General features: G+C 37.0%; 1 protein-coding gene across 2 annotated transcripts in view; it reads left to right on the forward strand.

Annotated features, from left to right (window-relative positions):
* Positions 1-269: 269 nt before the first annotated feature.
* galnt14 (UDP-N-acetyl-alpha-D-galactosamine:polypeptide N-acetylgalactosaminyltransferase 14 (GalNAc-T14)) overlaps positions 270-14,170 on the forward strand; it is a 54,925-nt gene continuing 41,024 nt past the window's right edge. The window contains exons 1-2 of one of the 2 annotated variants that reach the window (XM_058756376.1): positions 270-738; positions 7,094-7,263. In XM_058756376.1, coding sequence (XP_058612359.1) covers positions 604-738; positions 7,094-7,263 — 305 coding nt within the window. In that variant the 5' untranslated portion in view covers positions 270-603. The remainder of the gene's footprint in view (positions 739-7,093; positions 7,264-14,170) is intronic. The other variant, XM_058756375.1, reaches the window with a different exon arrangement.

Raw genomic sequence — 14,170 nt, forward strand, 5'->3', positions numbered from 1 at the left:
GTGATTACAAGAAATAAAATATTTTTTTATAGAGCTGGCACTCACAATGATCATTTTCTAGCTTGTAATAATTTATATGTGCATATTACCTTAATTATAGTTTGCTAATCATAAAAATGTTCATGACTTTTCATTTAAGTACTTATGCTTTTAAATGGCTTTGCAAGACTACAAATCGCTACTTACAAAATCTTCTGATATTTCCAGACTTCCCATCGCAGCGGGAGTCCTGCTTATTGTAAGCCCATTTCACAAATAACGGAGAGAAATTCAGAGCGAGTCTACTGCGTTAGAAGCGCATCAAGAACAGGCAGGTCCATAAAAGCGCTGTTCCGCGGTAGGTGGTGCTAAACTCATTCACATTTTGTCGGTACCTCGGTGGGTACACAGGATGATTTTAATCGCGCTGGACAACGTCCAGCGTCACTCACAGTCTCAGCAAGTCAGCGCGCTGCGCACGAGAGCAACAACCTCATTCCTGGATATTAGGCACTAGGGGCAAGTGCGCGAGCGCAGCGCGCGGGAACAATTCGCCTTTCGTTTGCTGAGAGGAGCGCGCGAATGGTTTTCAAACTGAAATGAATCGTTAACGGCCGTTTGAAAATGAAGAGGCTTTCTCGAAAGCTGACTTTAGCTCTCGCAGCGCTGTTTTGGATAGCCGCTTTACTCTATTTCATATTGCTGAATAGCCGCAAAATACTACCTGACCAAAGAAACGAGAAACCGCAAGTCAAAGAGGTGAGTGATACATCATGATATGTTATAAATAACAAACCTCGTGAATTGATTTGGGTGGTTTATTGTGTTTAAAACCTGTCAGTAACTCTTTAATTCTTTGGTTTTCGTGTTCTGACAGAAAATATTTGTAAAGGTGCATCACTTTTACGATACCTGAGCCAACAATAAAGGGCAAAACCTTTATAGGCTATGTAGTTTTTTATTATTATTATTATTTATCTTGTTGGGTGCGGAAAAGAGGAAGGTTTAGTCAGATGAATTCCTTTTCTGAACTTATTTTGAACCACAAGGAGAAATTTAGCTTACTTTTCCCTCGGGAGACGAAATAAAATGCTTTGCGATAACCTTTTCACATTTGTTTGTTGACAAATGTAATTCTGTAATAGCCAATTTTGTCTCTTTTACTATTCAAGCATGAATTTATCAGTCAGTATGATGGACGCACGAAAATGGCTTTAATGTAAGTGCGCACAAGAGGGAGCAGATATTCAATCTAGATTATTGAGTCATAAGTAAATATTTAAATAGGCTGTAAGAAATGGTTGTAATTAACGCTATAAACGAGCCAATAACATTTGTACCTCTGACATTTGCTTTCATCAGCCACTTTTTGACTCCCCACAGGAAAGACAAATCACAAATGAGATCTCTCTCATTTGTTTCTCATACGTTACAGCAATGAGTTTTATTAAGGTTTATTTCTTAGGAGAAAGTGTTCTGTTTTCCCTTGACAAGTAATAATCTCTCATCTGGTCTGGAGTTTCAGAAAATTGTCTGTTTGCCATGAAGTCTGAGATTTCAGCATGAACTCAAAAATCAAATTCCTCCAAAAATCTAATTATATGCACTGTTATCCACATTCATTTTATATCTCTATATTCTTACTGTACGCAGCTGTCTCATTTGTGTCTATTTTATTCATCTTTGAGACATTTAAGGAGAAACACTTGGGACAAAAATGATTCTTAAAGAACTCCATTAAGTCTATCAATAAGCAAACTCAAGATGTTTGAACTGTATACTTGTCTATATATTTCTCTGCCCCTAAGACTAATTCAAGATTATGTTTCCTATTAAGATGTAAGATATATAAGGGCTATATAAAATAATTAGTTTCATGTGTGACATTAAATTGTGATTGAAGCAATGAATAGTTCTGTTGTTCTGAAGACATACAGGATTTTACAAGGAGGCACCAATCAATAAATAATTCCACAATTTTGTTCGATATCTATCAAGACTAAGATAGAAAGTAATGGGAACAGAAGGTCAAGGATATTCGCAAACAGTATAAAGCGAGATGATGCACATATGTGTTGCATTAATAAATAGATTTATCTGCTGCGTTGTTGCTGTAGGATGCGTAAATCTGCAGCAAAGTCTTGTACATCTTGTAAGTCAGTTTTTCATTCAAACAGCGGCTGGTATATGACAATAAAGTATCACTGAGGGTAATGGGGTATGAAACATGATGTATGGTGTAATATATCTCAACACTGAGCAACACTCTATAGGAACGGAAATATGAAAACAGTTCGCACATGCTCCTTACATCTGTACAGAGACAATGATGGACTTTTTATGGTATAATGACCGGATTTAGCTCAGAAGAAATGCAGAAAGAATTCTTAGCTTGTGGATGCTTCAGTAGTGATAGATTCAACTTTTTTATTCTCAGTTTCGCTGTGTATCCTTGTGCGAGTATGTAAAACAAAAAATAAGTTAAACAGTTAATGTGGCCTTGAAAATCGATTTTGCAGACACTCCCCCTTTAAATACAACTAAGCGCTGGGAGAGAAATGTCTACTTTAGTATTCTGTGTTGAACATCATGTTTCCATTTGCTGTTTGCTTCAATATCTATTTTCTGTAATAACCCTGACAGGGAAGGCTGAACCTGCAATAGCTGTTATTGGCGAGGAGGAATGTGAAATACAGGGTTGGCGCAGCGGCTGTTGAGGTGAATGCGATGTGTGTCACGGTGGCCAGTGTGTTCAAACCATTCATCAAATGGTGGTGACATCTCACTCAGATTCGATGGGGAGATACTCCCCCATCAGCAGAGTGATGCATTATCTTTATAATGGTAAGGGAGGACTGAGATATCACCCATGACATCTGCTATTACCATGATTCATGGCAGATATGTCCCACAATACAGATTACACAAGCAGACAGTGTTGTTGTAGGGTATATTCACAGAGGCTTCGTGTCACTGGCGTTGAGGTGTTAGACCGGACAGATGGAGTTTGATGGACTCATCATTTGACTGCACATGAATTCTGACAGAACATTCGAATGAATCATTTTAATGCAACACCGCAGACCAATTTTACAGTCATGCATGGCTTCTGTACCTGCTGAGTGTGCTGAGGCCTTTAAAAAAAGGAGCAGGATTTCAAAAGAAGTTCAGATGTGTGGTTTTCTGCATTGCAAGAGGGCAGAGGCTTTGGTGGAGTAGAACGCTCTATAAAAAGGACTCACACAACCACACATACAGAGTACAGACGACAGGACAGGGAGGGTCCAATTACCACTTCCTCAGTCTGTCCTCCTCCTCTCATTAGAAGGCTGAGCTCTGTGGGAGCCGGGGAACACTGAGCCCCAAACGTGGCACAGCTCAAATGCCCTGATCAGTGACTGTGGAGCATCAAGGAGCTAATGATTTCAGCGGGGAGCGTGGGGGTGGGTGCGCGAACGCTGCCTTTTGAAGGCGAATAAAATTGTTAAGCAGATAGGAAATTTGACACATTGATTCAGAACCTGTCATCTTTTTTTTCATGTGCTAATTAAATTCTGTTTCTATTACTGAGTATGCTTAATCATTAAAAGAGTTAATTTTTGCAGTGAGTCATTGTGCCCTAATCCAAAGTGTCTAGATTAACAACGATGTTACATTTTTACTAGCGCTCTCACCTTTTGTCATTTAAACATTAGCTCAGCCTGTAGGCTTGACATGTCGCTTTAAAGTTGCTAGGCTGTTTTAGACAAACTCAGAATGGATGAAGTGCCTGTGATGTTGTGAGTAATAAGAACTAAAGACTGGACCATACTAGGCATAATATACTACACAACTTATTTTGCAGTATGAGTCATTGCTGATTGCCGAAAGTCAGTTTGCAGATTTTAGGCAGTCCGCTTTAATACATTTCACAGAAAATTGTCTAGTGTATATTTGTTTAGCTTCAGACTATGAATCCATCCAGTCAGAGGATATCAATCATATTTAATATTTTAGCCGATTTTAGAACACACTAGTTGCATCTGAAATTGCATAATGTTTGGTGTGAAACTTACTTTGTGACAATTTTTAAAAAAGTACACTCTATATGGTGTGAATATAGGTATTATGAATGAAATGTGGACATACTACATCCGCCATGTTGTTACTGTCACCTGACCTACCAGTGTCAGTTGTGTTGCTTCACTGCCACAACTCGTCTCCCATGACCTGATGAGATGGTGAGAAGTGTCCATCAGATGTGTACTTCAAAATCTTGGCGGAAGTAATAGGTCATCTAGGTACTTTCCAACATTTTTCTGGATGGATGGATTTTTTTGCATATTGTGAATTTTGACATACTTTTTTCACATACTGTATTTTTATTTATTTTTTTGGCCTATTTTTAAACCTAATACAAATAAATATCTCAGTTTTGTGAGAACTGGGAGTTTTGTGCAGTAAAAGTTGGAGATATTTAGCCTCTATATTTGTTGAATATCTGCCAGCAAACCAGTTGAAGAGCTGTGCGTTCTGGGATTGAGTCTGCATTGTTTACCTGTTGGGCTATGTACACAGACAGACATCTTTAGCTGTTGCTCACTGAGTTTTTTAGTACCTCAAGGTTGGCATTGCATTTCTAAACCAGCAAGCCAACTAAAAAAATTGTTCATCTTTTAAAAATCATGTCTGTTTTCTGTTCATTCTGTTGCACTATGTCCACTTGTGTCCAAAATCGACTCCATGAGAGACTCGTTTGATTGGGGTCCCTAATTATTCAAATGTGATTTTGAAAATTTGGAGTTTTGCATATCCCTAATGAGAACATTTACATATTGTTTGTTTTATGAGAATGTGTGTATCTGCTTTTCAATATCAGCCTGACATTTAGACAGAAACCACCAATATTATCTGATACCGATATGACTTGGAGACCGAATTGGCGAGTGGAATTGAAAGCCCAGCCATTATCATGGTAAGCAGTCTAAAGAAACAGACATGTGCAATTACCCACCTCTATTACTGGCTGTAAAGATGCTGTTGTGGCTGTTGTAAAGCAGCAGGCCATGACATCCCAAGCACACATGCAATACTGTGAAAAGGCGTGTGAGCTCACTGGTGAATCAACTCATTGTGTTTACAATGCCCTGAAGTCCACTCACTCTAGAAGTACAATTTAATAGCTCTATATTAATGCTGTTGTTTTATTGCAAAAAAGAGAGTCTAAAGTTTCTTGAAATGATTCCATGTGGGAACTTTTATGCCAATTCACACTGCACTGACAGATGCAGACAAATGACAACAAGATACGCTCATTGGGTTTTGTCAAATCAGTGTGTTACCTCTGTTGACTTTAGTTAGCGCTTGTTTTTGCTGATTGAACATGTTGAACATGTTTGTCTGGTTTTTGAATGTCTGGGAAGTGATACTGTAATTGACCTATCAGTAAGCCTCTCGCCTCGAACGCAGACTAGCCAATGGAAGTCGAGTATCAGTTGCACGGGGAGCGGAACTCGGACATCTTTACGTTTCAGTGCCAAACATTAGAAGATCCAAAGCTTGCATCGATTTTATGGGGTTTATGCTTCAAAAATGGAAAAATGATGTGCCTGGTGTATTTGTAACACTGATTCCAGGTATCCTGAGAGGATAGGCAATAGAATTTATTTTATTCTAGGGCAAAACACATAAACGAAGGTCTACATTTCACTGTCTCTTCATATTAAACTGGTTAAATGTAAATTAATATAATCCTACCCTGCTGTACATGAACAATGTTGATCCAGGATTTTTTCATCTGCAATCATGACGACCGTAATATGAGACTCCTCCCGCTTGCATTGTGATCTGCAAACCCTTGCTTCCAAATTAATACCCACAATATTTATTTAAAAATCTTTTATATATCCCTCCATGACATATTTAAGTACCACTTGAATGGTGTGTCCAAAATGTATCAAAAAGATATAGGGACAAGGTTTTCACACTGTCATTGTAAGACAATTAGCAACTCTGTTTGTTTGTCCGAGTTCACAACAGTAACTAAGGGGGCTTGCCGATAGGTCAGTTGGTTGGCTGTCGCCATTGGTCTGCGTCTGTTGGCGCAGTGTGAATGGGCCTTTAAGAGGTAGTTTATGCTTGATGACTTTTTAAATTTAATAATACTTTTTCTGATTATACTTGTTTTATTCTTTACATGTCTGCACATGACCTTCATTAAAGCTCATATTTTGAAAAATTCTGTGCTTTTTAAAATGAAACAAAGGTCATTATATTCTCTGTATCCCCTTAGTCCTAATTAGCAATACCTCTGAAACTGCATCTGTCAGAAACATGGCTTATTGATTTATGATGCGTGTTTTCATCGTAACAACCCTCGCTATTGTTATAAGCAGAATCTCTACACAAATTCGAATGCTAGTGGCAGTTATTTCCATGGAGGGTAGTAGCTGCATTTGGAAACGCAGGAGAGAAGGAGGCATCATCATCAGTCAGCATTCATACAGGCATCTGGGGAGAAACTAGCAACCTGCTGGCATGGGTAATCACCAGCCCCAACCATAACCAACAGCCTCCAGCCCCCTTAATGGTGTAACATCAGCAAAAAAGCTCAAGGAAATAATAAGTGGGAAAACATGGAAACTCTCAAGCTGCTGTCGGTGCAGAATGTGGAGGTTTATTAAATTATGATTGATATGGCCTTATGGATTTCAAGACGTAGTGTGTTCAACCCTCAATATTCGTGACTACAGCTTGCTGTGTGCCTCATATTTTGAGGGGATTGGTGTGATGGTGCTGCAGAACGCTGAAATATTAATGACTTTCTTATGATAATTGAGAATATTGCCTACAGCAACTTTGTTTACTTTTTCCCACTCTTTTAAATAGTTTACTGAACGTGTTTTTCCACCAAGTGAACATGCTCATATCAGAGTCTTGGGTTTCGCACTGGATTATTATTATTATTTTTAGATTTGAAACTCAAAGATGCTAGGATTTTAGACCTATAGGGATGACTTATGTAACCTGAAGTGTCACTGACTTCAAGCATTTCTGTGGAACAAGACAACAGGCAGTGAAACATAAATAGGCTAAATAATTACAATTAATCTGCTGTGTTTCCATAATTCTGTAGATCTCAGATGCTGAGTGGGATGACCTGCTGGAAGAGTTTGAAGAAAAAAGCTACCTCAATGCTCACAGATGGAAGCCAGGCCAGGACCCCTACAGTCTGTATGCCTTCAATCAAAGAGAGAGCGAGAGAATCCCCAGCAACAGAGCGCTTAGAGACACCCGACATTACAGGTGAGCCCTATGTGTGTGTGTGTGTGTGTGTGTGTGTGTGTGTGTGTGATCTATATATAATATCCACACAGTTCATATTAAATTAATGAAGGTGCATCTGTGAGTTCTTGAAAACTTTTCAAAACTGATGAAAGGTGTACTGAGATAAAAAAAGAAAGAAAAAAAAGTAAGGATTATATTTCATGAGAAACAATTTTATGAGTGGTTCATGGCTGGGTAGTGAGTGCTTCTCGGGTTCTCTAAGGTCGATATGCTATACTAGATCATGAAGCATTTACACTACTATTCAAAGGTTTGGGTTCGGTAAGATTTTTTAAAGTTATTTTGAAATAAGAGGCTGCATTTATTTGATCAAAAATATAATAAAACAGTAATATTGTAAAATATGATTACAGTTTAAAATAATTATTTTCCAATAAACATTTCTTTAATTAAAAAAAAACAAAAAACAATCTTACTGACCCCAAACTTTGGAATGGTAGAATAAGTTTTTGGTAGAATTATTCAGTCATTTTGAGATTGCTCTGTTGTATTATAAGCTTTTAGCTCTATTTCAGTGATTGCACAGACAAAACTCTATTTATTTTACTGCACATTTTCCACAACCACATTTTTCTCTCTCTGTCATATGCAATAGCCAGCAAATGAAAACTAACTAAAAAGAGGTGGATTGGTGCTGTTTCAGAAATTCAGTAGATAGGATTAACTTGATTGTTAACATGCTTTCATTTGCATTGGTAATTTAGCTTCTTTATGAATGCTCTCTGTGATATTTGGCAGCTCTCGGTGACAACATGACCTCATGGTATTTGTAGCTCATGAAATTAGACCGCTCCTGGCCACAGTACATTTTTCACTCTCTGCAGCACTGTGGGAGGTCACTCACTCATTAGTGCATGTCACTTTCGTCAGTCAGAGTGCCACATTTTTTTTTTGCATCTATTTCTGGATTCTTTTCATGTTTCATGTTATCTTTTGCGCTAATACTGTTAAAACACACATGGTTTACATATAGACTCAGTTGGTTATGTCTAAAATTAAAGTAAACAGTTGAGAGAAAAACGGATACGTGCCTGTATATTAGATGCGTGCAGGTCTTAAAGGGACAGTACTAAACATGCAGCCGACTGACATTAAAGGGATAGTTCACCCTAAAATTTAATTTCTGTCATTATTTACTCACTCACATGTTGTCCCAAACCTGTATTAATTTCTTTCTTGTGCTGAACACAAAAGAAGATATTTTGAAGAATGTGGGTAACCAAACAGTTGCTGGTCCACATTGAATTTGATAGTAGGAAAAAATCATATGGAAGTCACTGTGGACCAGCAACTGTTTGGTTTACCATGTTCTTCAAAATAGCATTTATGTTCAGCAGAAGAAAGAAACTCGCTCAGGTTTAAAACAACTTTTGAGTAAATGATGGTATAAATATAAAACACTATGACAGAATTGACAGACAGATGACAGAATTTTTATTTTTGGGCGAATTATTCCTTTAACGTTAATAAAAAAACAAAATGCAAAGAGAAAAATCACTCACTACTGTTGACTGAAAAACTTTAACACTTTAAAGCTAATAAGCTTTAGGAATCAGTCTATATAGTTTTTTGTTTTTATATTTGTTCATTCAAATTCTTGAATGCTCCTGCTAAATACACCTATTGTACCTGAAAATAAAGCACTGTTTGTTTTATTTGTATATTATGTGTACTTGTAATGTGTATCTTTATTTTATCTTTCTTATTAAAAAATAAGAAAAATGACAAAGATTTTTATCTTTGCCCACTTTGGCCTAAATATCTGCCATTCTTTTTTTTCTTTTTCTTTTTTTTTTCTTGTGAAAAGCTTTGTCTTTATAATAGGGAAATTAGTTTGGCTGTAATGCTCAGACAACTTGCAAAATAGTAAAACCAACATGACAAAGAATCGTGCTAAAATCGTGAATCGTGATATTTCAAAAAAAAAAAAAAAAAAATCATGATATGATATTTTTTCCATATCGCCCACCCCTATTTACACCTGATATTAACAACAATTTTAAATTGCTTTGTTTTATTGCAATGGATGGTTGATAGATGAGTAGGCGGTTCTTCGTTGTTGTCCCAGACACTTCAGGATAGATAATCAATTGCCCCTTTCACACAGTAATACCAGTAAATTGCCGTAAAATTACCGGAATGACTTTACCGGTAAATAAAAAAATGCGCTGATCACACAGGCAACAGCGTTCCGTCTTTTTTCCGGTAAAGCACCATTCACACATCGGTTTCAAATTACCGGTAAATTCTGTGACATCATTAAACGGAAATGACCTCTAAATGTTTGCGCATCCTGGTGTTGTGTTTTTCGGTCAGTGTTTTTGTTGATGTTTTCATTTTTGTGTCAAACGTTCACATTCATGCAGCTTCTTTTGGCCAAGAGACATCGCATTACACGACTTCAAACACAGCACAGTAATGTGTCATCTGCGTCAGAATGTTATAAATGTTGAAGTTTGAATTTCAACAGCTCTGGATTGGCCCGGAGTACATTTTACGTCGGCGCGTTCTGAACTTGTACGTGCTCATACCGGTCATTTTCATTCTGCGTTCACACACAGCAGAATTCCAGCAATTTACTGGTAATGTTACAACTTCTCATACCAGTACATTGCCGGAACGAATTTACCGGTATTTTTTAAAAAGGTTCACACATGATCTCTTTACTGCAATTTACCGGTAATTTTCCAGTAAAGTTTGTATGTGTGAAAGGGGCTATAGTCTTAAGTAGGGGTGTAACGGTTCACAAAATTCACGGTTCGGTTTGATACCACACGGTGGTGTCACAGTTTGGTTCGGTATGGGGGTAATTGGTTACGTTGCAATGTTGGAAATATTTCTGTTTTAAACCATGAAGGTGAGCCAATGGATATCGCACAAGCAACTTGCAAACTTTGCTTAAGATTTATGCCGGTGATTGTCTTAATCTCAGTCAATTCACTATGCAAAAAGTGAAAGTAAAAACGGAATGATGGAGTCGCTAATGACGGAGCTTTCAGCATCTGACGTCGCATATTCTCTCAGAGACACCGAGAGACGTTGATAATGGTAGCCTACAGTAGCTAACTGTTTTAATTTATTCCCTTAATATTTCTCTTGTGGCCCGTACATAATGAAAAGAAAATGTCAAGAAACGTATTTCATGTTATACAGGTTGTTTTTGAAAGTCGGTGCTTGAAATAAAAGCTTTTTATTTCATTGATTTTTATTGATGACAGCAGTGTTAATATTTTAATTATAGGGATATAATTCATTGTATAATACTGTTTTAAAAAGACCTTTTTTAAAAACATTTTAACTGAGGAGTAAGTAGCCTAATCTTTTGTTATCCTCGCAGCGCGTCAGGTATGTGATAATTATTGCGGGGCAAATTAATTGTACTTTTAATTTAATAAAAGTAACTTCATAATAATAATAGGCCTAATAAAAATAAGAATGTAACAGGCCTACATTAATTGGAAATGCCAAATCCTCTTAATATTGCCAATAATTTATGTTTTTGACAATATATCATCGTGCAACCCAGCAAAAGCAGGTTATCGCGTTACTGGGCAGACAGCACACTGCCTGTTACGTCGTTTGGGCTGCCTTGTTGAGTGCAGTGGCACTGATCTGCCGATACTGATCCAATCCGATACCAGCGCAGTTTTTTTTTTTTTAAATCAATGTAGAATTCCTATACTTCTCTGTGTTGACCTGATTGTCACTCTTTTGTGAGTTAAACACAATCTACTACATATAGACAACTTCATTTTAATGAAAAATAACAAATGAAAAAATCTTAATCATAATCTGTCAAAAATACTATTATAAACTAGGATAGTGAATAATTCAGCAGCAAAAGATACTCTAGAAAAATCACAGGTGCACAATAATTTTATAAAAATCCAGTGAAAAAAATCTGGTCAAATGTTACACATTGCTCTTTGTATTGTTGTAAAATACATTAATGAAAAAACAAGTAAATACATTTATATATAAATATATACTATAAAATTAAAATAAATTTCTTTTAAATGTATAGCACAGTAATGAAGGCAGCAACATATGATAGATAGGATAGAACAAGAAAGACTATTAATAATCTTTCATTGCGCAGAAAAGTATTATAATACGAAAGGCTCCAATACAGAGCGGCACAAAGCGGTTTTGCGCATACCGTGTGCAGAATGAAGCACTTGAAACAACATAGACTCAGAGCGGGCAGGCTGCGCAGCCCTCCGAGTCCGCATAGAAAAGTTCAAAGTACAAGGGAAGAGATATTGATGCGTAGTGTATTAAATCTGTACGTTAGTTTTTTGAGCCTTTTCTTTTAACAGTTTTAAACCTCCATTACTGTGCGCTCTTGAAGAGAGTTTCATCGTTTTGACTGTAGTAACTGAACGCAACACACAGTTTGATTGCTGAATGGGGAATGACAGACAGAGCAGAAAGAAGAGTTTATGTGATCTTGGAATTTAATGATTTAAATATTCATCTGTACCTCACATTGAACTACGGAACAGCTTCAGAACACTTGAAATATAGTGCACGAAAACTTTATGGTGCTTTATAATGTTTTTTTGTGCCTTTCGTGGGTCTCAACAATAACACAGAATAGTATGCGCACAATATCGGATTTGGATCGGTCTCGTCTGACCGATACCCGATCCGGCAGAAAATGCCAGTATCGGAGCCGATACCAATACTGAGTATTGGATCGATGCATCCCTAATCGTTACACCCCTAGTCTCAAGTGTTTTTGACTATCCATAAATATGTAGAATTGATCAGCGCATGTGACGGGATCAGACATTAAATCCAAGTATAAACAGTCTCAAAGTCTCATGTATACACAACTGATGAATCTTTTATTTGCATTCCCTGAATAAACAGAACTTTGATCATAACTTTCTCAGCATCATAGTCTGAGTTCATTTAGTCTGAGTCTAAGTCATTTACTTTTATGTAAAGTTTCTAGTATTATTAGGTTAGGCCCAGATGAAACTTGCAGGCATTTTTTGCATTTTCTTAAAAATAAATGCAAGTCCTTAGTTTTAATCACTTTTTTATTAGATAAAAAAATATATACGATAAAAATACAAAAGCAGTATACATATTAGTAGACTAGGCTTATTATATATTACAGTTAACTTGCATCTTGTAACTGCAGTAACCTTATTGGGGTCTAGTAAACATCATATGGAGACTTTTCTGAGTATTGCAGATGTATTTCACAATGTGGGTCCACAGACCCTCTCTTTTGTCAACAGAGAAAATTATTGATGAATGTGCCTTATCAACTAACACCTAACCATGGGTTATTCTCAGTTGCACAGTCTCCAAAAAATGTGCAGGTATGAGTCAGGTTTATGAGAAATCATCTAGAGAGCTTTTGGGGCCTCTCTAGTGGTGCAGTATTATTCTCTATAAAATAATTCATGCAGGGGCTTGGAGACAGTAGAGAGAATCTCCGATAAAAGGTGAGGAGGCGGCTCATTATGCAGACCCAGTGCTCTAATGCTATACTCTCTCTCTCTCTCTCTCTCTCTCTCTTTCTTTCCCTGTGTTGTCTATTTTCTATGTAGCCCTTGTTTCTTCCTTCCTCTTACATGACTCAAATGCCTTTGTAATTACAGTAGGAACACCGCACTCATTGTTCATTCTGTTGTTGACCAGTAGCAATATTGAAATTTCCAGGGAAATGCAATCAAAGTGCCAGCGTTACCTCTTAATTAACTTAAGATGAAATTGAACAAACAAAGGATAATTCTACCGTTCCAGCAGGAGCCACTGTTTCATTGTGGCTTTGGACATCAGCATAGATGCATGGTATTTGTTAGTGTTGACTATATTTGGTTAATAAATATAACCTTGTCAGATTTATGTTCTCGTTTAACAAGCTTCTTGGATCTTGCTGCATTTTCTCATACTGCATGATCAGACAGGGGCGTTTCCTCCGAGGAGGCAAGGGAAGGCAGTGTCTCCTCTCCTCAAAATTGGATGAGAAAATAATAGATTTTACAAAAATAAAACAGTGCAAATATGACTAAATATGATATTAAAAGTCTAAAAGTCACTCGTTTTTATAAAGTAACACTCTCCAGTGTCTATTTACAAGTGCATTACACTAACTCGTCCTTTTTGATGCGATCAACTTGGGTTCGGATCTGCGTTTTGCCAAACTTTTTTTCCTACCTTTTCAAATCAGATATCATGTCGGAAAGGCATGTATTTTCAATAATAATGAAGGAAATAATCTAAAAGTTGAACTTAAAGTATCGGGTAGGGTTATGGTAGGTGTAGGGAGGGATTTATTGTCCTAATAAGGTGACATCCATTTAGTAATTTTAATTAAAATTATAATTTACACTGAATATATTATTACTGCATACTGTTTTATAATGTACTACAATACTGAGGTGCAGATAATTGCCACGGTTTGCAATAAGTAGTATAAATAGCAGACTAAGCTGGCAGAGCATTCTGTCAAATGCAGAATGAGACTTTGACAGCCATCTGTGGCAAGACCCTGGTCCTTTCACTTAGCCTGGTGCCTGAACCTAATTTTACTGCAGAGAAAAGAGCCACCACCAGAGGAAATTAGCATGAACCTCAATTCAGAAGGACTTCCATTCCTCGAGGGCTAATAACTGATAAGCTCAGGCACCAGGAGCTTTGCAAATGTTGTTCATTAAAGCTGCCATTTATTCAATTCAAAAAGAGGCTTCCGAGTCACCGTGATGAAACACCAAGGAGGGAGTGGAATATAACCATAGCAGTTTTTAAGATTACTAAAACACTATAGTTTAACTTGATGAATTTCACTGAAAGTGAAGATTCTGTAAAGTGCACTTACGTTTTTACAATCTACTTGGCACCTTCT

Source organism: Onychostoma macrolepis, chromosome 20 (assembly GCF_012432095.1).
Source record: "Onychostoma macrolepis isolate SWU-2019 chromosome 20, ASM1243209v1, whole genome shotgun sequence".
Classification (NCBI taxonomy): Eukaryota; Metazoa; Chordata; class Actinopteri; order Cypriniformes; family Cyprinidae; genus Onychostoma; species Onychostoma macrolepis.